Here is a 23,284-nt window from a genome sequence, read left to right as displayed (position 1 = left end):
GTTTTTCAGATAATAGCCAGTATGGCAGGAGGGCCATACAACTACTCTTATATATTTAAATATATCATTATTGGTGATATGGGAGTTGGTAAATCATGTCTGCTTCATCAGTTCACTGAAAAGAAATGTAAGTTCCATATCATGTATAATTTTTTTCCAATGTTATATTGCAATTTTATATTATATATGTAAAGATGGTGACAAATTAATATTGCCAAATTGATGTAAGGAAACAAGCTTATATAGTTTGGTAAAAAAAAAAAAAAAAAAAAAACTGAATGCAACCACTATTCCCTCACTTCACTTGTATATTTTTTTAAAACATTTATTCCCTCACTCTTTTAATTTAGATGAACATCCATCCTGCACAAGAGTAGATGGGAGTTTTTTCAATAGCCAAAGCTCCCATACATGTGCAAAGCTTCCATACATGTGCAAATGTGATAAAGTGATTTTGAGAAATTCATTATTCTTAGTGCTAGTACTTTAAACTTTCAAACCTCCCACTGACAATATACTACTGACTTCTGCTTCCACATAGCATGGTTGTAAACCTGAAGCTAATCTTTCCCCCATCCCAAGGGGTGAAAGGAGTAAGGCATGGAATACAGCACCCATTTCAATTAGTTTAATTCAAATTGCTGATTTGAATTAAATTAACCATGATGTATCATTGAATTTAATTTAATTTAAATTAGTTACTGATTACATTCAATCTTATATTCTGAACCTAATATTCTGTTACAAGTTTTGGAAATTTGGACCACTGAAATGGCTTGCTAAGGAAACTCAGATTGCTCAAACTGTGAACCTTCTGTAAAACTTGGGACAGTAGAAATATGAGAAAAAAAATCCAGAAATACAAGATAGAAAATGAAATCTCATACCCGGAAGCAACAAAAGATTTCCTACAAAATATGCTAAAACATGTACATTCTGAAGCCTCCCAAAGTTCTCACCTAATATCACCTGAAATTAGTCACTTTCACTAAACATCTCAATTGCATCTCAAAACATCAGATAGCAGATAGAACTGTTTATACTCCAATCTCGGTACCACCTGCTTCACATCCAACTTCTGTGAAACCAGTCTAAATGGAAAGTTTAACAGAGCCTCTGAAAGTTCAGTGCGCTGCAGAGGCCCTGTTAGGAAGAAATCAAATGAGGCTTCCCTTGTGGGTACAGTGGGTAATTCCTAGATGAAACTGACCTGGAGATCCTTTAGAAGATGATATAGATCATGACCAGTCTTCTCATAAAAAGTAAAAAAATGAAATGAAAATTGATTTCCCTATGCAGAGACTGGCTTTCAAAATGTAAATAAATTCAGCTCTTGTTTTTAAATGTGAATAATGAACAACTTAGTGCATTGGCATTCATAGAAACATTGATGATATCAATTAGCTAATTAACCATTGTAATCCTGTTGGCATCTGCTTACAAGAAAAAAAGTTGAACACCTAATGCATCTCCATACTTATATGCTTTTTTGACAAGACAGATCGGGTACTAATGTTAGCTATTAAAGGCTAATTGTATCTTAGGATTTGAGGATCCCTTCCAAATGCTCAAGGAAATTTCTTTTTATTGAGCAACTTTAATGCACAAAATCCATTATGGAGTTCTTCCATTATGGGGCTTTTTGCTGCAGACAGGCAAGAACAACTCATTGAAATGTTGCCTGATAGACAGAATCAATCAGTTGTTACATCTTTGACTGGCAAAATTCTTAAAGGTGTTTTCAGTTGAGGCTGTAGTTAGCTGGTCTCTAGCAGGTGGAGGGGCCCCCATGAATTATTCTGGATTTTTCAACCATGTGACATTCCAACCTGCCATGAACACATACATGCACGCACACAGACATGCACACACAATACATGAAGTGCCTTATATTCTACTGTGCTATGAAAATAAAATTGACAACTTATCTTCTAAGGGATTGCAGGAAGATTGCCTCTATGTAGAATTCAAACATCTTACTCCTTAACAACAGAACATCAAAGAAAATGGAAAATTTCAAAGGCAGTTGGCTAAATATTTCACCATTGTCTGTTTTGAAGACTATATCATTCAGCTCTTGTCAAACAGAGTATTGTGACTCAAATACTAACAGCTGCAACTGCTATTTTTCCATAGTATCAGACACCATCAATATATAAATAATTAGTGGAGTGAAGATTGCAACACTAAAGTGGGGGAAGAGAGAGAAAACAGCTGGTAGCTACAGTGACTAGACCTGCTTGCATGAATGTGAATGTGATCATATTATTGTAGATTATAACAGACTTGGGTTTAGAGTTAAATAGTAATTAATTTTTTTTTACTTTTTGTTATTTGCTTAATTTTTATATCTTTTGTATTTAATTTCTGTAATTTTGCAAATTTAAATCCTTGAACTTTATAAAGCTACTTTCTGTAAAATTTAATTCTTACTTTCTTTAATGGTAATTCTTGTGTTTTATTTTTGGCATTACGTCAGTTTAAACTCTTAAGTTTTGGTAGTAGATTAATTTTTGTTATCTGCTTAATTTTTGTATTACTTTTATTTGGTTAATTTATTTAATGTAATGTTCAGTAAATTTAGGCCTCATGCTATCAGAGTTATAAAATATCATTATACACACAGGTCCTAATCTCATTGTGTACATAGCAGAGATCAAATTAAGTTTGCTACTTGGTGCAACGATCTCATATTGTGGGGCTGCTTTGCATAATTATCCTAATTATTCTGAATAGCCTAAAGCCTAATTATTCTGAATAAAAAGCACTGTTTCACTGGAGAAGCATATTGTTGTTTTAAGTGTTTGCCACTACCCAAACTGGTTTCAACCACTAAGGGGTCTCACTGGTGGGCAGGTTGGTGCTGATCCTAAATTAACTTGAGTTTATTTTACCTGCTGCTTCATCATATGAAATCTCACATACTGTGGATATATCTCTCACTGGGTTTTTACAGTACCTATCTAAAGTATTTCCAGTGAGAACCTGAGTAGGTTTGAAACAGCAATATGAGTGTAGTGGTATATACTTTAAATAAATTAATAGCAATAGACTTCTCCATTGGAGCAGCACTTTTTATTTAATTTTTAAGTAGTGCAATACCAAGGGAACTTATGTTGTGCCTCCACAATATGCTCCTACTTGTATATATTGTAAAGTTTTAGCTGTTCATAATTTGTAAGTTTGATGAGTAAGAATGCAGTTGAGAACATTATAGACAGAAATGGTATTCTGAAAGGAATGTATTGTTTTGTAAAGGAAAAATTTTGTTTAACTAATTAATTATTTTGACAGGGTAGCAATATATAGTTGAATGCAATAAATATACATTGTTCTGTATTTGGATAATTATCTGTTACATAAGCATTTGATAAGTCTTGCAAAGAGGTTACTGTATAAGTTGGAATCATGAGTAAGATCCTTAGATGGATTGCATGATGGAGATATCTGCAGGACAGAGGCAGAGAGTTGTGATTAATGGTTACTCTTCAGATTGAACTAGGATCCCTTGTGCATCAGTCCTCACTGTTATTTCTGTATTCCTAAATGGCATTGACAAAAGTATATACAGTTTGTTGTCAAAATTTGCAGTTGATATCAAGATCAGGAGAATAGTTGATGATCAGTGTCAGGCAGCAATTCTTCAGGATGTCTTGGATAGGCTTCTAGGATGATACAGAAAAGGGACAACTATATTTTAATGTCTCAAAATGTATTTGTACTTGGAAGGTATAATTCCAAAATGACTTAAACACTTGGAGGAGTTCATTTAAAAATGGTTGCAGTGCAGAAATGAATTATTCATGCAGTATAAATAAGCAGCAAGGCTGTCCTTTGAATTTTTAACATTTGCATCTAGAGACTGGGAGGTTTATCCCACAGTATAAGGCAGTTGTGAAACTGCACTTCAAATATATGGACCACACACACACACACATATAAAAGACTGGAAGGTGGAATGCAATGTGCTATCATCAGCAAAACTAGGAGAGGATTTCTAGTCAATGGAAGAAGGTCATTAATATACAAGAGGACAAGAGTGGGAGAAATAACTGAACTTTGGGGAACACCAGCATTAGTAGAGAAGTTAGAAGACAGAGAGCCATCTACCATCACCTGCAGTGAGCGGTCAGAAAAAAAACTGATACCCAATTACAAAAAGCAGTTAGAAAATCATAGGATGGAAGCTTATGTAGAAGACCTTTATGCCAAACATTATCAAAAGCCTTTGAAATGTCAAGAGCAACTGCTTGACTTTCACCAAACTTTTCTATTGAATTTGTGCATAGATGGGTAACATTAGAAGAAAACTATCACAAGTGGATCAACACTGATGGAATCCATACTGGCAATCATTGATCAGATGTAAAGTTTCTAGATAGCTTAAGAGTTGGTGGTTAGTTGAATTCTCCATTACTCTAGAAAGAGTAGAAGTAATTGCAATGGGACGATAATTGGATGGAAGGGATTTGTCACCCATTTGACATCCTTTTGATGGAAGACTATAGAAGACATTGAATGGAGCTTACTGGGAGGTGAATGCTAGCAGGTCAGCTTTATCCTTGGCTGGAGTGGCAATAGAACCATCTGGTTTTGACAGAGGTGGGAACAGAGACGGGCAAAAGTTGCTGCCAATAGCTTTGCCACAAGAGACCAGAATGCTCGCCTACCATTTGCACAAGAAACAAGTTTGGACTGATTAATAACTGCTTTACAATTGTTACGAGCTTTGGTATAGGCAGAAAATGACACTGAAGATTTGGAAACAATCCAGTTACAATATGCAACATTCTTCTCTTGATCAGCCTTAGCACATTTATTGTAAAACCAAGGTTTAGATAAAGGAAGAGATTTTAAGGTGAAGTGTGGAATAAAGGATTCCATTCCTACAAGAATAATTTCACAGACATGATCTGAGCAAACATTGACATCAGTAGTTTTGAAACAAGAATCCAACCAAGGAAAAGAAGAAAAGAAATCTTGCAAATCATCCCATTGTGCATTCTTGTAATGCCAAACAATAGGAAGTTAGGAATGACCATGAGAGAAAGGCTCCATTGGAGAAGAGACCATCACCAAGTTGTGATCTGTGGTGCCTTGAGGACCACTCACTTTGACCATGTACTTAGAAGGATTGTTTGTAAGAAAAAGATGAAGTGTGTTGCCTGCTTGTTTAGGATTGTCTGGTATTCTGGTAGGTAAATAATAATCTGTGCAAGGTCATTAGTAATTGCAAAAGCGTCAACATCTTGACCTGCTGGGTCTGTATGACTAGAAAATGGAAGCCAGCTGGAGTTGTGAACATTAAAATCACTAAGGAAAATTACCTCACTATTAGGAAAGTTGGACTGGAGAAAGTTATTTGTTGTTATTTGGTTTTTTAAGAGCATTATCAACTAAGGCCACATTGCTCTGGGATATGCGGTGGTCATTCCCTGACCTTTCCGCATCCTCCATATTTGGTGGTGACTGGCTCGAACCCCGGTCTAATCAAGAAGCGTGTGCTAAGCACTGCTGCTCCTTCCCACCTGGCTACAGAGGCGCCACCTGGAGAAAGTCAAGTTGCAAAGAGGAAGTCAGGAAGTCAAAGAGTTCCAAGTGATTAGTTGGAGTTGGGAGAACGGTAGAGACAACAGATGAATTTGACAGAATGTGGTAGAGAAAGAGATTTTGAGCCAGGGAAGATCAAAAGAGAGGAGATTCCAAATTACTAAGTCTCTGACAGGGAATATCAGAACTATCCGACATATGCACAAGTACCACCTTTGAAGCGAAAGGAATGATACAGGGAATAATTTGGACAATTGAGATGAGCAGTAGTTGAATCAACTGATAACTGCGAGTTTGTCAGAAAAAGTACATAGGGTTTGGCAGACTGTAAGTGGAAATGGACATCATTGAGATTAGAACTGAGACCATGTTTATTTTTGAAATGAACGAGGAAATGCTTGGGAGGTCTTTTCTCAGATGCGTTTGCTCTATTAGTTTGACAATTCATGGTGTATTCAGTAGTAAGGAAAAGTGTTGGGAAGGGGAATGTGCTGTATGAAGTAACGAAATTTTTGGATATGGCATACACATGGTAAGAATATATCCAGATCCTTGACACAACGTGGCCTCGATAATGCCCCCCCACACATACATGCTCGGACTCCCTCCAGGCACTATCTGGTGGAATAGAGGTAGTGAGATTATACACTAGCTGATCCGGAAGCCTCCTAGAGAGTTACCAATAGGTTCGGTGTGCTAACTAATGGCTGGCCTGTGAACACCGTTTTAGAGCTGTACCCTCGAAATATAAGGAAGATTGGATCTTGCCTGATGTCCATCATAACCTCAAAAGACATCAATTATACTTTGAGGTAAAAGATGGGGAGGGTTTACCGGAGCTTTGCTCTGGAGACCAAACAATGGTTCCACTATTTCAAGCCTCCAATAATCAAAGTTGTGGTTTTGCACCCGTTGATGAGAGTGAGTCATCTATCACCTAGTATTCCTTTGCCTCGTAACACAGAGGGGTGGCATTCCTTTGTGTGTGTGTGTGTGTGGTTATCCACAGTGTGCTAGGTTGCCATATTTCAGGACTTGCACATGGGGGGTTACACCCAGTGTTGCTAATGGTCCCACCATTATGAAGGTGCAAGCAGAGGATTTGGCTGTCACAGACCGACTGGACTGTACTGAAATTAATTCCTCTTGACTCGAATTCACCTGAATATCAGTTCCTTCGGTGTTTTAGACTTCCAGGTAGCAATCTCGGCTTGGCATATCTGAGAGGTCTGCGACACCCTCAAGGACTTAGTGTCCTTGTGTTCTTTGTGATATAGAGTTTATCTGCTCTTGCCATTTAGCTTTCCACTAATCTTATTCTTCCTGTTTGTTAAGCTCTTGACTTTTTTCATACATTAGATCACTTCTTCCTCTTTTTGCCATTTCCTCTAGTTCTCTGCACTGTTCTTCCCACATTTGGTGCTTCCATTTCCTTCTTTTCTCCATTTGGTCTATCATTTCTTCTGTGATCCATGGTTTCCTTACCCTTTTCTGATCTACTATACCTAATTTGTTTTCTGCTACTCCTACAACAATATTTTTTGAAACATTTCTCTTCTCCACTTCTATTTCCTTTCCATGCACTACTCCATGCCAATTGACTCTTTGAAATCTCCTGCTAGTTCAGTCTTCAGTACATTTAAATTTCATTTCCTTCTTTTTCTTGAACGATTTATTTTCTTGAATGTAAACTTCATTTTCATCACTACCAGATTGTTGTCAGAACCAGCAGCTGCACTCAGATAGCTGAAAGTGGATAGCCTAAATAAATTCAAGGAAGAACTTGATAAACTGTTGGAGGGAAATGTTTACTATATATTTTGTAACCCCAGTGAAGAAAAGCCAAACACTGCATTGTTATAAACATAATAACTGGATTGAAATTTACATTGTAAACTTAATTTGAAGCATGGAATAAATTAATTAAACTTACATCTAGCAGATATACATGTAGATTAAGATTACAGCCATTGACATTTAGTGAAAAATGTATAACTTAGGCAATCAAACTACCAAAGCTGAATTGCTGAAGCATTGGCCGAAATAGTTATTAGTGTCTTGAAACCTATTGTGTAAGCCCCAAGGCTTTGTGAAGACAATATTCCTCTTTGTTACTTTATGTTCTTTATGTTGGAAGAGTTAGCATTGGCAAAATGATGCAGAGAAGCAGCTTATTATTTAAGGAGCAAGCATTAGCTAATGGGGGATGAGAGAGGGAGGGGAGGATACAGGATGGAACAGGAGTGTGAAATGCATTAGCATTAGTAGAGGCATTTGATGCAAGAAAGCAAGCTTATGCAGCATCAGCCAAAAAAAAAAAAAATAAAAAATAACCACTTCCACTTCACCCCTCTGTTCGTTCGAAATACCTATCCAGCTGAGCCTTAAACTTATTTAGGCTATCAACTTCCACGACAAGGGATGGAAGTCTGTTCCACTAACCAACCACCCGCTGGCTAAAGGCAAATTTCCACCCATCTATCCTACATCTGTCTTTCCTCAATTTGAATTTATGCCCTCTCAGCTGATTATTCTGAGCAAGAGGAAGAATCCCATCAGCATTGAGCATGCTCAAACCATTCAAAGCTTTATACACCTCTATCAGATCACCTCGCTGGTGCCTAGTCTCCAGACACTGTAATTTGCAAAACTTAAGCCTTTCTTCGTAAGAGCACACCTTTGTTCCATTCACTAATCTTGTTGCCCTTCTCTGTACTCGTTCCAGCAGCCGTACATCCTTCTTGAAATGAGGCCTCCAGGCCTGTATACAGTACTCTAGGACCATTGCCTTATATAGGGGAATAATCACCTCCTTATCCCTGCTAGAAAAATTCCTATATATCATTGACAATACACCATGAGCTACTCTTGCAGTCCGTCTGCACTGCTCAGAGAATTTCATATCTGCCTGCACAACCACCCCCAGGTCCCTTTCATTCTCTACCATTGTCAGTGTAATGGCAATGCAAACTATGCCACTTCATATATGCCCATTTGTTCTAAGTATTTAATTTTTTGTCCAGTCTCTCATTAAATTGAGAAACATCCGACCTTCACATGCGACTAGGTGGGAATTTATTTCAACAGTCGAGTTACTCTTTGGTTATATGAAATTTTACTTTCTCAGTTTAAATCATTGAAATTTAAATTGTCCTGTTTGTGTATACCACAAGAGAAAGAGTCTAGCTTCCATCAGAATTTACTAAACTGGCCCCCTTTTAGCAACCAAATGGCAATAACTTATTGCTTAGATAGTGCCAAATTTCAGGTAATTAATAATAATAAAATGGTCTTGGGAGCAATTATACAACCTAATGTGAGATAGAATATGACACAAAGGACATTTATACAGAATATTGTACAAAGGGTATTTTTATCAAGTGAGTCACTTGAGTTCTATCGGTTAAAATGTTCAGAAGTTTTAGGAAACTAAAAGCTGATGACCATCTTTACAGTTAGTCGTGAGACATACATACATATGGGGGGGGACATAAATTTAAATTGAGAGGAGATAATTAGAGATCTCCAAAAATTTTCTGTTAGTCAAAATAGAGTGCTTAATCCTTGGGATAATCCACTGCCTACTATCCATGGGGGTTGCAATTTTATCTAAATTTAAAGAGAGATTGGACAAATACAATAAAAGAGATTGGTAAAACTGAAATGAGGAAAAAGTGGCATTAAGTTGCCAAATGCAGAAATAGTAGGAATAGCATAAATGTGGTGTCACTCAGACATAAGTGATGCTGAATTTGAATATGGGGAGTACAATGTATACAAGAAAGAATGACAGGACAGGAGAGGTGGAAGGTTTATACTCTTAGTTAAGCAGGATTTTAAATCTAAGGCAGTGTGTCCAGTTGACTTGGGTGATGAGTGCAGTGTTGAGTCAGTGTGGTGTAATATAAGCACTGGGAAAACAAAGGAATAGCATAAATGTGGAATCATAAGGAATAGCATAAATGTGGTGTCACTCAGACATAAGTGATGCTGAATTTGAATATGGGGAGTACAATGTATACAAGAAAGAATGACAGGACAGGAGAGGTGGAAGGTTTATACTCTTAGTTAAGCAGGATTTTAAATCTAAGGCAGTGTGTCCAGTTGACTTGGGTGATGAGTGCAGTGTTGAGTCAGTGTGGTGTAATATAAGCACTGGGAAAACAAATTTGAGAGTAGGAGTGTGCTATAGGCCTAATAACTGTGTGAGTACACCAAACAGCTGTACAGGGAAATAGTGGGCCAGCAAATCAGAACATCTCATAATTGGGGATTTTTAACTTTCCAGATACTGACTGGAATTTGTGGTTTGATCAATCACACGCTAGCAAGACTTTTGTGAATTTCTTCAATGACTGTTTTCTTCAACAGTATGTTAGAGAGGCAACAAGAGGAAGCAATACTCTTGATCTTATTATCAGCAGTGATTCTTCATGCATTAAGAATCTGCAGGTACAAGACCCACTTGGTGGCAATAGTCACAGTGTACTAATGTGGATTTTAATTAAAGACATAAATACTGTCAAGGGTAAGGGAAAGGCTTTTGCTTTCATAAGGGTGATTACAGAGGTCTCAGACAGTTTTTAAATTGTTTTCAGTGGGATCAACTAATTAGGTTACCAACTTCAAATTCTAAATGGGAAGTAATCAAAGAAGCTACTAGGCTTTTCATACCAACAAAGAAATACTGTTCAAGAATTAGACCTAAATGGAAGTCAGATGAACTATTGATGTATACTGATGTGGGATTTACTTAAAGATATAATTACCATCGGGGTAAAGGAAAGTGTTTTTGCTTCCGTAAAGGTGACTACAGTGGTCTGACAGTTTTTAAATTCTATTCAGTGGAGTCACTTGATGATGTTATCAACAGCAAATTCTAAGTGAGAAGAAGTCAAGGAATTAATTGTGGAACCTACTAAAAGTTTCATACCTATTAAGAAATATTGTTCAAGGTTTAGGCCAAAATGGTTGTCAAATGAACTAATGAGACTCGTGGCGGAGAAGAAAAATGCATGGGATGCATATAAATTATCAGGCGACAGAGAAGCCTATGGCAGATATAAGCTAGTCTGTAATCAAGTCACAAAGGAGGTTAGGCAGGCGAAGGCAGATTATGAGAAATCTTTGGCAAAGGTTGCTAAGAAAAACAGCAAGGATTTCTTAACTTATATAAACTCTAAAAGGAAGGGGATGAATCAGATTGGTCCACTTGATATCGATGGTTTGACTGTTGATGATTCTGCTCAGATTGCAAACAAACTGAATGAGTATTTTGCATCTACATTCACACATGAGGAGTTATTAAGGTTTGAAAATGCCAGAAGGTTATAAAATTGTTGCAGGGTGCTTAATGATTTTGTAATAACTGAGAACAAAGTGGAAGAGAAATTGTTGAAGTTAAACATAAGAAAGGCACCTGGGGTGGATGGGGTCTATCCACTTATATTAAAGGAGGTGGCAAAGCAACTAAGCAAACCCTTAGCCTTAATTATGAGAGCATCCTTGGACTCAGGGGAGGTCCCCACAGACTGGAGATGTGCAAATCTATCCCCAATTCACAAAGGGGGATCGAAGGATGGCACGAGTAATTACAGACCAGTTAGTTTAACTTCTGCTCCGGGTAAAATAATGGAGTCACTGGTTAAAGATGCATTGCAGGATCGTCTAGACAAGACTGCAGCAATAATTCAGACACAGCATGGGTTTATTAAGGGAAAGTCTTGTCTGACAAATTTGATTGGATATTATGATGTGGTTACAAAGGAACTGGATGCAAAAAATAATTTTGATATCATATACTTGGATTTCAGGAAATCTTTTGACACTGTTACGCATGGAAGACTACTGTACGAATTGGAGCAGAATGGTATTAAGAATAAGTTGCTACAATGGATAAAAGGATGGTTGGGTGGGAGAAGACAGAGGGTGGTAATCAATGGGTGCTGCTTTTTGTGGACTAATGTTATTAGTGGAGTCCCACAGGGTTTGGTGTTGGGTCCACTGTTGTTTTGTTTATTTATCAATGATATTATGAAGGTATATCATGCTTAGTGTCAAAGATTGCAGTGATACAAAGGTTGGCAGGGTTGTTAATGAAGTAATGGCAATGTGCTACTGAAACAGGATCTAGAAAATTTGGGCAGATGGGCTGAGAAGTGGCAACTGAAGTTTAACATTGAAAAATGCAAAGTACTGCATATGGGTAGAAGTAACCGCAGAGAAATGTACCAACTGTGTTGTAATACACTTAAGGTGGTAGAAAATGAAAAAGACCTGGGAGTAATTGTGCAGTCAGATATGAAGTTTTCTGAGCAATACCGACAAACTGCCAGGGCAGGTCATGGGGTTTTGTCAATGATATACAGGAATTTTGCTAGCAGGGCCTTGAGTACTGCATGCAGGTCTGGAGGCCTCATTTTAGAAAGGATGTAGATTTGCTTGCATGTGTACAGAGAAGGGCAACAAGATGAGGGGAATGAAGGGATCCTCTTACCAAAAGGGCCTTAAGTTCTCGGCTGGAGACTAGGCACCTGCGAGGTGATCTGATTGAGGTATATAAGGCCTTGAATGGGTTGAGCATGCTGAATTCTAATGGGATTCTTCCACTTGTTCAGATTACGAACCTAAGGGGTCATAAATTCAAATTGAAGAAAGACAGATGTAGAATAGATGTGCAGAAATTTGCCTTTAGCCAGCGGGTGGTTAATTGCTGGAACAAACTTCCATCTGTTGTTGTGCAAATTGATAGGTTAAATAAATTTAAGGAGGCACTGGACAAACATTTAGAGTGAATTGTTTTGTAATTTTTTTTTTTGGTTGATGCATAAGCTCATACACTTGCTTTCTTGCATCACATGCCACCACCCCCCACTACTACTACATAGCAGAGAAGAAACGTGCATGGGATGCATATAAATTATCAGGTGATACAGAAACTTATGGTAGATATAAATTAGTCTATAATCAAGTGACAAAGGAGATTATGCAAACTAAGGCAAATTGTAAGAAGTCTCTGGCAAAGAAAAACAGCCAAGATTTCTATGCTTATATTAACAGTAGTAGAAGGGGTTGAATCACATTGGGCCAATTGATGTCTGTGGGTTAACTGTTGATGACCCTGCTCAGGTTGTGGACAAATTGTATAGGTATTTTGTATATGCATTCATGCATGAGGAATTCTTTAGGGAAGGGGAAACCAGAAGTTTATTGAACTCTAATGAGGAGCTAAATGACTTTGTGATAACTGAAAGGAAAGTGGACAAGAAATTCTTGAGTGAAGATGGACATAAAAATGCACCTGGGGCAGATGGAATCTATCCAATTATATTAAGGGCAGCAACAAAGGAGTTAAGAAAATCCTTAGCCATAATTATGAGAGCAGACCGATTAGCTTAATGTCTGTTCCAAGGGAAAATAATGGAATCACTGGTTAAAGAAGTAATGCAGGACCATCTGGACAGGCAAGCATTTAAACAGCAATCACAACATTAATTTGTTAAGGGGCAGTCTTGTCCAACCAATTTGATAGGTTACTATGATGCGAGACCGAGGATCTAAGGAAGTGGATGCAAAAAATAATTTTGAAGTCATATACTTGGATTTTGGGAAGTCTTTTGATACTGTTGCACATAAAACTGGAGCAGTGTGACATTAAGGGCAAGTTACTGCTATGGATAAAGGGATGGAAGAAAACAAAAAATGGTTATCAATGGGCACTGCTCTTTGTAGACTAATGTTATTACTGGAGTTCCCCAGGGTTCAGGGCTGGGTCCATTGTTGTTTTCAATATTTATCGATGATATTGATGAAGGTATATCAAGCTTAATGTCTAAGTTTGCAGATGGTACAAAGGTTGGCAGGGTGGTTAATGACAGTCATCAGAGTGAACTATTCAAGAAGGATGCAGAGCTGCTGGAACGAGTACAGAGAAGGGCAACAAGATTAGTGAATGGAACAAAGGGTTGCTCTGACGAAGAAAGGCTTAAGTTTTGCAAATTACAGTGTCTGGAGACTAGGCACCGGCGAGGTGATCTGATAGAGGTGTATAAAGCCTTGAATGGTTTGAGCATGCTCAGTGCTGATGGGATTCTTCCTCTTGTTCAGAATAATTACCTGAGAGGACATAAATTCAAATTGAGGAAAGACAGATGTAGGATAGATGTGCGGAAATTTGCCTTTAGCCAGCGGGTAGTTGATTGGTGGAACAGACTTCCATCCCTTGTTGTGGAAGTTGATAGCCTAAATAAATTTAAGGCTCAGCTGGACAGGTATTTCTAACGAACGGAGGGGTAAAATGGGAGTGGTTGTTTTTTTTTTTTTTTTTTTTTTATATGATGCTGCATAAGCCTGCTTTCTTGCATCATATGCCTCTGCTAATGCTAACTACTGCAGGAAGATCTAGGAAAATTGGGTTGATCGGCTGAGAATCTGAGAAATGGCAGTTGAAGTTTAACATTGTCAAATGCAAGGTACTGCACTTTGGTAGCACAGTAACCCTAGAGTGACTTATCAGCTGTATAAGACAGATGTAGAATGGATGTGCAGAAATTTGCCTTTAGCCAGCGGGTGGTTAATTGCTGGAACAAACTTCCAACTGTCGCTGTGGAAGTTGATAGGTTAAATAAATTTAAGGAGGAACTGGACAAACATTTAGAGGGAATTGTTTCGTATTTTTTTTTTTTTTTTTTTGGCTGATGCTGCATAAGCTCACTTGCTTTCTTTCATCACATACCACCACCACCACTACTACTACTGCTACTGCCCTCAGCGTAGTGGAAAATGAAAAAGACTTGGGGGTAATTGAGCAGTGCAGACACGCTGCCAGGATAGTTCACGACCTTTTGTTAGTGATATACAGAAACTTTGCTAGTAGGGATGAGGAAGTGATTATCACTTTGTATAAGACCATGGTTGGCTGCATCTTTAGTAGTGTATACAGGTCTGAAGGCTTCGCTTTAGGAAGGATGTTGATCTGCTGGAATGGGTGCAGAGAAGGGCAATGTGATTGGTGAAGGGAGCAAAAGGGTGCTTTTATCTAGAAAGATTTCAATTGCTGTCTGAGTCAGGTACAGGGATAGAATGGGGTGAAATCATTATCTGAAAGATTGGGTTAACATTTTTTTATTATTCTGTTACAAATTCACTGTAAATGATTTTGTAACTTGCTTATCTTCCTGTTGAAGAAGAAGTGTACATTTTTTTTTGTGTCCAGTTTCTTTCTTCAGACCTTTATGCAAAAATTTGATCCTTGACTGTAGTTACACTTTTTCCCAAATCCTGCAGGAAACTGGCTGTCTTGTGAATAAGGTTGTTTTTGTTTGTGCATGTGTGCATTTCTCACAACTGGGAGGATAATGATATCACATCTGATAATGGAATGGTTTTGCATTGCAAGTGACCTTTGTTAACTTTTTACATTCATACAGTGTTAGAATGCATGTATATTTCTGATGAATGTGTTATAGTACTTAGGTTTTTATAATAATATTCATTTATTTTTAAATGTTTTTAATTGTTTTTAATTGAGTTTTTCTGACTCAGTCATGGCCGATTGTCCACATACAATTGGAGTTGAATTTGGCACAAGGATAATTGAAGTATGTGGACAAAAGATCAAATTACAGATATGGGACACCGCTGGACAAGAGCGCTTTAGGGCAGTAACACGCAGCTATTACAGAGGTGCAGCAGGGGCACTGATGGTGTATGACATTACAAGGTAAGTTGTGATTTGCAACTTTGAAGTGTTAAGTAGTGCAGTACAGTTTTTTAATTTTTCATAAAAAAAGATATATACAGGGTGGTTATAATCAGTATATGAGAATTTTTTTAAACAATAAAAATAATTTGAAATTTGATCACAGGGCTAATTAATTCACTCTTGTAAACAAATTAACCTTTGTATTTGCTGTAAAAAGGGATGATTGAGATTTGAGAATTGAAATGTTTGTTTATCGTGGTCCTATTTTTGTCATCAAGGTAAAAAGCTTGAAGCCTAAACCTACTAAGTAAATAAGTAGTGAAGTTCATTTTAAAATTTTGCTTAAAGATAAAGCACTTTTAATTAAACTTTATTAGAAGAATGGTGTTATTGTCAGAGCTTATTAATGACAGAAGAATGTCTCATTTTCTCCTTTTTTGAGAAAACTATTAAATATTGTAAGGTGTTTCAAAGAAGGCTACCTAACTCCTAAATATAGAAATGATTGTCCATCAGTATTACAAGAACTGATGACTGACTCTAATTGAACTTGTTGAGATTATATAGTGCTTGCCATACATCTCATATGACTAATATTCCCTGGAGCATGGTGTGTAAAGCCTTCAAGGCAGGTCTCCACCTGTTTTTCTATAGAATCAAACATTGGCATTGATTTTAGCCACAAGACTATCAAAACCTTTGTGATTTCACTCGGTGGATAATTGACAGGAGTTATTTAACATCCTATGAATGCATGAAATGCCTTTTCACATTGATGGGTCTATAATGAGTACAAATTGTTGAATTTGGGCTAAACAATAATGGCAAGCATTTTGTATAAGAAACCTTCATGGAAGAGCAAATTATCAGTCATTTCAGGTAGTCATTTTCTACATTATTGTCCTGCAAGATCAACTAACCTAACTTCAGCAGATATTGTGTGGATCTGAAAACACTGTTTACAGAGATATCCTTTCAGGTTTGAAGGACACAATCTGTTGAGAGGTAGTGAACCCTACATCAGAAATTTCAAAGGCAGCTGTAGAGAACACAATGCTTTGTATTGATTGCTTGCTAGAAAATGATGGTGGACATTTGGAAATTCATTTATCAATAAATGTTGGTGAAAAATTTACCTTTGTTATTTTGAATTAATCACTGCCCCCCCTTTTGGTCAAACTTTTTTTTTTTTTGTTAATTTCTTGGGAAACAGAAGAAATATGTGGGAATTAATTAATTGTGGAGTGAAATGTTGTTCAATCTCTTATTGCAACTATTTTTTATTGTTTCAAAAAATAAAAAAGGTACTGATTATAATGCAAAAAAACATTTTTCAATGTGTTTGAGTTATTAACTATAACATGTAAAGGCTAAGAACCACTATAAGATGTCACCTGTTTTGTTCTCACATTATTACCAAAATTTATTCAATTAGGTAAGTTTTTTAAACATGATATAAACATAAACATTATAGATAGATTGGTGGGGTGGTGGTACAAACCAAGTCAGTTCTCTTTAAAGTTTAGAACAAAAAAAAAAAAAAAAAACCTGAAATGACAGAGGAATTATATATTTATTTTAATTTGATGATAAAATTAAATTACAAGCTCAATGACTCTTCTGCTGTTGCTTCTGTTCAATAATATTGATGAATGGCACTTTTTTGAAATGGCTATGCACATGTCATCACTCACATCTAAGTAGTTTCTGGCTTTTGTGTTGATATGCATGAGTGATGAAAATCCCATCTCACATAAGTAAGTTTTTGCAAATGGGACAAGACTCTCCAATTCTGTCTTGGCTAGTTATGGAAATGGTGTTAGTTGGGCGCACCAGAAATTTTTCAGCCACACTATTTGAATTTGTTCATTGGCTCATAATTCAATGAGATCATCTTTCGTTAAATCACTGTTGTTGATGGAATCAAGGTATTAAAAAGAAATGGATCCAGTATCCATTTCTTTGCCACATCAATATGTCTCTTGTGGAAAAATATCCTTGGGAAGAGTTGCTTTAATGTTGCAAATGCTCTTATTTCAGCTGCAATGATGATTCCCATATTTTCTGACACAAATGATATTTTCCCATATATTCCCATATTTTCTTTGAGCAAAGGAAAGTTATCAGAATTCCGAACTGAGGGGGGCAATTCTCCAAAGCATCACAGCCTAAAAAAATGTGCAACTTGTGAAATGTTTGCCGAAATCTCTGGAACAGAACGTGATCTAGCCAAGGAGGATGTCTTTGTGTGTGCCAGGTGCAGAGAGTGTCTAGAAATGAGGCATCAACTCAGCGTTCTACTGGGCATCTATGAGAGCTTGAGTGTAGGGTAGATGCCTTCGAAGAAATTAATATGAGCGGCCCATCAAGCTCTCAGCTGCCCAACTCAATGCCAGAGCTCACTCCTGGGCATCAGGCAACACAGCGGCAATCTCCAAGACAAGTCAGACGGCAAGACAGGCTGCCAGGGCAGCTCATGGGGTTTTGTCAATGATATATAGGAATTTTGCTAGCAGGGAAAAGGAGGTGATTGTCCCTCTGTATAAGGCAATGGGCAGGCCACGCCTTGAGTACAGCATACAATGATATATAGGAATTTTGCTAGCAGGGAAAAGGAGGTGATTGTCCCTCTGTATAAGGCAATGGGCAGGCCACGCCTTGAGTACAGCATACAGGTCTGCAGGCCTCATTTTAGGAAGGATGTAGATTTGCTTGAGTGTGTACAGAGAAGGGCAATATATTGCGTAAAAACGGTAGATGGAACAGGACCAGGGTATGTCTGCCAGGGGCAAAAGTTGATGATGTTGTAAAGCATATATCATCTTTTAAGGACACAAAAGGTGATATTGTTGTACACATTGGCACCAATTACATTAAGAGTAGGAGATCTGCAGATTTACTTAACAGGTACAGGTTAATGTTGCAAAAAAGTCGTGAATTAGGGTTAAATTTGAAAGTGTCTGCAGATGGGATACACTTAAATAGAAAGGGTGCAAGAATATTTGCTGATGCTATCGAGGTAGTGTTAGATGGGTCGATGGTTGATATCGATGGTTCCATTGTTGATGATCCTGCTCAGAGAGCAAACAAACTGAATGAGTATTTTGCATCTACATTCACACATGAGGAGTTATTAAGGTTTGAAAATGGCAGAAAGTTATCAAATTGTAGCAGGGTGCTTAATGATTTTGTAATGACTGAGAGCAAAGTGGAGGAGAAATTGTTGAAGTTAAACATAAGAAAGGCACCTGGGTGGATGGGATCTATCCAGTTATATTAAAGGAGGCGGTAAAGCAACTAAGCAAACCCTTAGCCATAATTATGAGAGCATCCTTAGACTCAAATGTATCCCCAATTCACAATGGGGGATCAAAGGGTGACACGAGTAATTACAGACAAGTTAGTTTAACTTCTGTTTCGGGTAAAATAATGAAGTCACTGGTTAAAGATGCATTGCAGGATCATCTAGACAAGACTGCAGCAATAATTCAGACACAGCATGGGTTTGTTAAGGGAAAGTCTTATCTGACAAATTTGATAGGATATTATGATGTGGTTACAAAGGAGCTGAATGCAAAAAATAATTTTGATATCATATATTTGGATTTCAGGAAATCTTTTGACACTGTTGTGCATGGAAGACTATTATACAAATTGGAGTAAATGGTATTAAGGGTAAGTTGCTACAATGTATAAAAGAAAGGTTGAGTGGGAGAAGGCAGAGGGTGGTAATTAATGGGTCCTGCTCTTCGTGGACTAATGTTATTAGTGGAGTCCCACAGGGTTCGGTGTTTGGTCCACTTTTGTTTTGTTGAAGGTATATCAGACTTAGTGTCGAAGTTTGCAGATGATACAAAGGTTGGCAGGGTTGTTAATGACAGTAATGACAGTGTGCTACTGCAACAGGATCTAGATAATTTTGGCAGATGGGCTAAGAAGTGGCAACTGAAGTTTAACATTGACAAATGCAAAGTACTGCATATGGGTAGAAGTAACTTCAGAGAAAAGCCCCAACTGTGTGGTACTACACTTAAGGTGGTAGAAAATGAAAAAGACCTGGGAGTAATTGTGCTGTGAGATATGAAGTTTTCTGAGCAATGCAGACAGGCTGCCAGGGCAGCTCATAGGGTTTTGTCAATGATATATAGGAATTTTTCTAGCAGGGAAAAGGAGATGATTGTCCCTCTGTATAAGGCAATGGGCAGGCCACGCCTTGAGTACATCATACAGGTCTGGAGGCCTCATTTTAGGAAGGATGTAGATTTGCTTGAGTGTGTACAGAGAAGGGCAACAAGATTGGTGAGGGGAATAAAGGGTCCTCTTACCAAGAGAAGCTGAAGTTCTGCAAATTGCAGTGGCTGGAGACTAGGCACCTGCGCGGTGATCTCATTGAGGTGTATAAGGCCTTGAATGGATTGAGCATGCTGAATTCTGATGAGAACCTTCCACTTGTTCAGATTACGAACCTAAGGGCGCATAAATTCAAATTAAGAAAAGACAGATGTAGAATAGATGTGCAGAAATTTGCCTTTAGCCAGCGGGTGGTTAATTGCTGGAACAAACTTCCATCTTTCGTTGTGGAAGTTGATAGGTTAAATAAATTTAAGGAGGAACTGGACAAGCATTTGGAGGGAATGGTGTGTTTTTTTTTTGTTGGCTGATGCTGCATAAGCTCATACACTTGCTTTCTTGCATCACATGCCACTACTACTACCACTACCTAAAGTTAGGTGGGTCGGAAAACTGCTAGCTTGGGGCGATACACAGATTAATAGATTAAGAGTAGCGGCTGGCTAAGGTAAAAGTGATTTTTGTACTATTTCTATTGAAATGCAATTGAGCAGCAGCCAGGAAAGCAAGGCAATGGGAATTTGCAGGACTGCTGGGAGTCATAGTGAAACAAGTAAATACATGGGCTGTGTTAGGGTAACTAAGAGTAGAAACAGGTGCGTGTATACTTTCATGTAAACCAATGCTAGGAGTATAGTTAATAAATTCGATGAGCTTGAAGTGCTAGTCAAGACATATAATGCAGATATTGTTGGGATATCAGAAACATTGTGTTACACAGACATAAGCAGTGCAGAACTGGAATTTGGGGAGTACAATGTGTACAGAAAGGATAGGAAGGGAGGAGGGGTTATGATGTTAGTTAAGAAGCACTCAAAGTCTAAGGAAGTGCATCCAATTGATGTGGGTGGACAATGCAATGCTGAGTCTGTTTGGTGTGACATAAGCACTGGGAAAGGAAAAATGAGAGTAGGTGTGTGTTATAGGCCTAATAAATATGATCAGTATAATGAGCAATTGTGCAGAAAAATGGAGTGGGCCAGTAAATTAAAGTGTCTTATAATGGGGGATTTTAATTTCCCAGATATTGACTGGAATTTGGGGGTTAGTCACTCACACACTAGCAAGGTTTTATGGATTTATTTGATGATCGTTTTCTACAGCAGCATGTTCGGGAGGCAACTAGAGTTGATAATACTCTTGATCTGATTATCAGTAGTGATTCTTCATGCATCAAGAATCTGAAGATAAAGGAACCACTAGGTGGCAGTGATGACAGTATGCTGAAGTGGGATTTACTCAAAGAGGTAACTACCATCAAGGGTAAAGGGAAGGGTTTTTGCTTTCATAAAGGTGACTATGGTGGTCTGAGACAGTATTTAAATTCTATACGGTGGGACCAACTGATGATGTTACTAACAGAAAAATCAAAATGGGAAGCATTCAAAGAATTAAATCCTGGACGCTACTAGACTTTTCATACCAACAAAGAAATATTGTTCAAGATTTCATACCAACAAAGAAATATTGTTCAAGATTTCATACCAACAAAGAAATATTGTTCAAGGCCTAAATGGATATCAGATGAACTAATTAGACATGTGACAGAGAAGAAAAATGCATTGGTTACATATAAATTAACATGTGACACAGAAGCCTATGATAGATATATGCTGATCTGTAACCAAGTTACAAAGGATGTTAGGCAGGGATGGCAGATTGTGAGAAATTTTTGGCAAAGGATGCAAAGAAAAACTGAAAAGAGTTCTTTACTTATGTAAAGAAGGAAGGAAGGGGAGAATCAGATTGGTCCACTTGATATCGATTTTTCAACTGTTGATGATTCTGTTCAGGTAGCTAACAAACTAAATGAATATTTTGCATCAACATTCACACATCAGGAGTTATTCAGGGAGGGGAATGCCAGAGATGTATTTAACTCTGGCGGTAAGTTAGATAATCTTGTAATAACTGAGAGTAAACTGGAGGAGAATGGATGGAATCTATATTAAAGGAAGTGGCAGAGGAAGTAAGCAAACCCTTATCCATAATTATGAGAGCTTCCCTGGACTCAGGGGAGGTACCCACGGACTGGAGATGTGCAAATGTAACCCCAATCCACAAAGGAGGAACAAAGGGAGATAGGTAATTACAGACCTTTTAGTTTAATTCTGTTCCAGGGAAATTAATGGAAGCTTTGGTTAAAGAAGCATTGCAGGATCATCTAGACAAGACTTCAACAATAGCTCGGACACAGCATGGGTTTGTTAAGGGGGAAGTCTTGTCTGACTAATTTGATTGGATACTATGATGTAGTCACAAAGGAACTGGATGCAAAGCATAACTTTGATATCATATATTTGGATCTTAGAAAAGCCTTTGATACTGTTGCACATGAAGACTGCTGCACAAATTGGAGCAGTGTGGCATTGGTGGCAAATTGCTTCTATGGATAAAGGGATGGTTGAGTGGGAGAAGACAGAGAGTGGTAATCAATGGACACTGCTCTTCGTGCACTAATGTTATTAGTCGAGTCCCTCAGGGTTCAGTGTTGGGTCCATTATTGTTTTCTGTATTTATAAATGATACTGATGATGGTACATCAAAGCTTAATGTCCAAGGTTGCAGACGATACGAAGGTTGGCAGGGTTGTCAAGGACACTACTGACACTATGCTGCTGCAACAGGATATGGAAAGGTTGAGCAGTTGGGTTGAGAGGTGGCAAATGAAGTTTAACATTGACAAATGTAAAGTACCACATATGGGAAGTACTAATCCCAGAGTAATGTATCAACTCTATGGTACCATACTGACAGTGGCAGAGAATGAAAAGGACCTGGGTGTAATTGTGCAGGCAGATATGAAGTTTTCTGAGCAGTGCAGATGGTCTACAAGAGTAGTCATGGTGTCTTGTCAATGATATACAGGAATTTTTCTAGCAGGGATAAGGAGGTGATTATCCCCTTGTAGAAGGCAATGGTCCGGTCACACTTTGAGTACTGTATACAGGTCTGGAGGCCTCATTTAAAGAAGGATGTAGACCTGTTGGAACGAGTACAGAGAAGGGCAACAAAATTAGTGAATGGAACAATGCAGATTACAGTGTCTGGAACTAGGCACCTGCGAGGTGATCTGATTGAGGTGTATAAAGTCTTGAATGGTTTGGGCATGCTCAATGCGGATGGGATTGTTCCTCTTGCTCAGAATAATCATTGAGTGGGCATATATTCAAATTGAGGAAAGACAGATGTAGGATAGACGTGCGGAAATTTGCCTTTAGCCAGCAGGTGGTTGATTGGCGGAACAAACTTCCATCTGTCATTTAGAAGTTGATAGCTTAAATAGATTCAAGGCAGAACTTGACAAACGTTTGGAACGAGTGGATGGGTGAAATAAGGGTTTTTTTTTTTTTTTTGGCTGATGCTATATAAGCTTGCTTTCTTGCATCATGTGCCTTTACTAATGCTAAATGCTAATGCTACTCATGAACTCTTGAATTTCATTTTTTCCAATTCTGAATGACCGACTCCAGACTCATGCGTGTGGCTGGTTAAATCAATGCTCCGCATTATTGTGTTTTTAAGTGGTGATCTCTTACTTCACAGTATGGAATTTATATACTGATAGAATTGAGATGTCATGCATGATCCAATTGAAGTGCCTTCTGATGTCTAGTATGATCAGGTAATTTTTTATATTTATATTTGTTTCTAAATTCTCTATACGGAAGCTGGCATTCC

The 23,284-nt window shown here is 37.8% G+C and overlaps 1 protein-coding gene across 1 annotated transcript in view; it reads left to right on the top strand.

Moving 5' to 3' along the window:
• The window catches only part of LOC150087613 (ras-related protein Rab-14-like), a 154,402-nt gene that overhangs the window by 44,662 nt on the left and 86,456 nt on the right, over nt 1-23,284 (top strand). Inside the window, exons 2-3 of the mRNA XM_090369886.1 lie at nt 10-127; nt 15,094-15,271. Coding sequence (XP_090226012.1) covers nt 22-127; nt 15,094-15,271 — 284 coding nt within the window. The 5' untranslated portion in view covers nt 10-21. The remainder of the gene's footprint in view (nt 1-9; nt 128-15,093; nt 15,272-23,284) is intronic.

This window comes from Mastigoproctus giganteus, chromosome 3 (assembly GCF_048544385.1).
Source record: "Mastigoproctus giganteus isolate SK-2022 chromosome 3, ASM4854438v1, whole genome shotgun sequence".
NCBI lineage: Eukaryota > Metazoa > Arthropoda > Arachnida > Uropygi > Thelyphonidae > Mastigoproctus > Mastigoproctus giganteus.
Note: the sequence above shows the minus strand (reverse complement) of the source record. Positions and strands in the feature narration are given on the sequence as shown.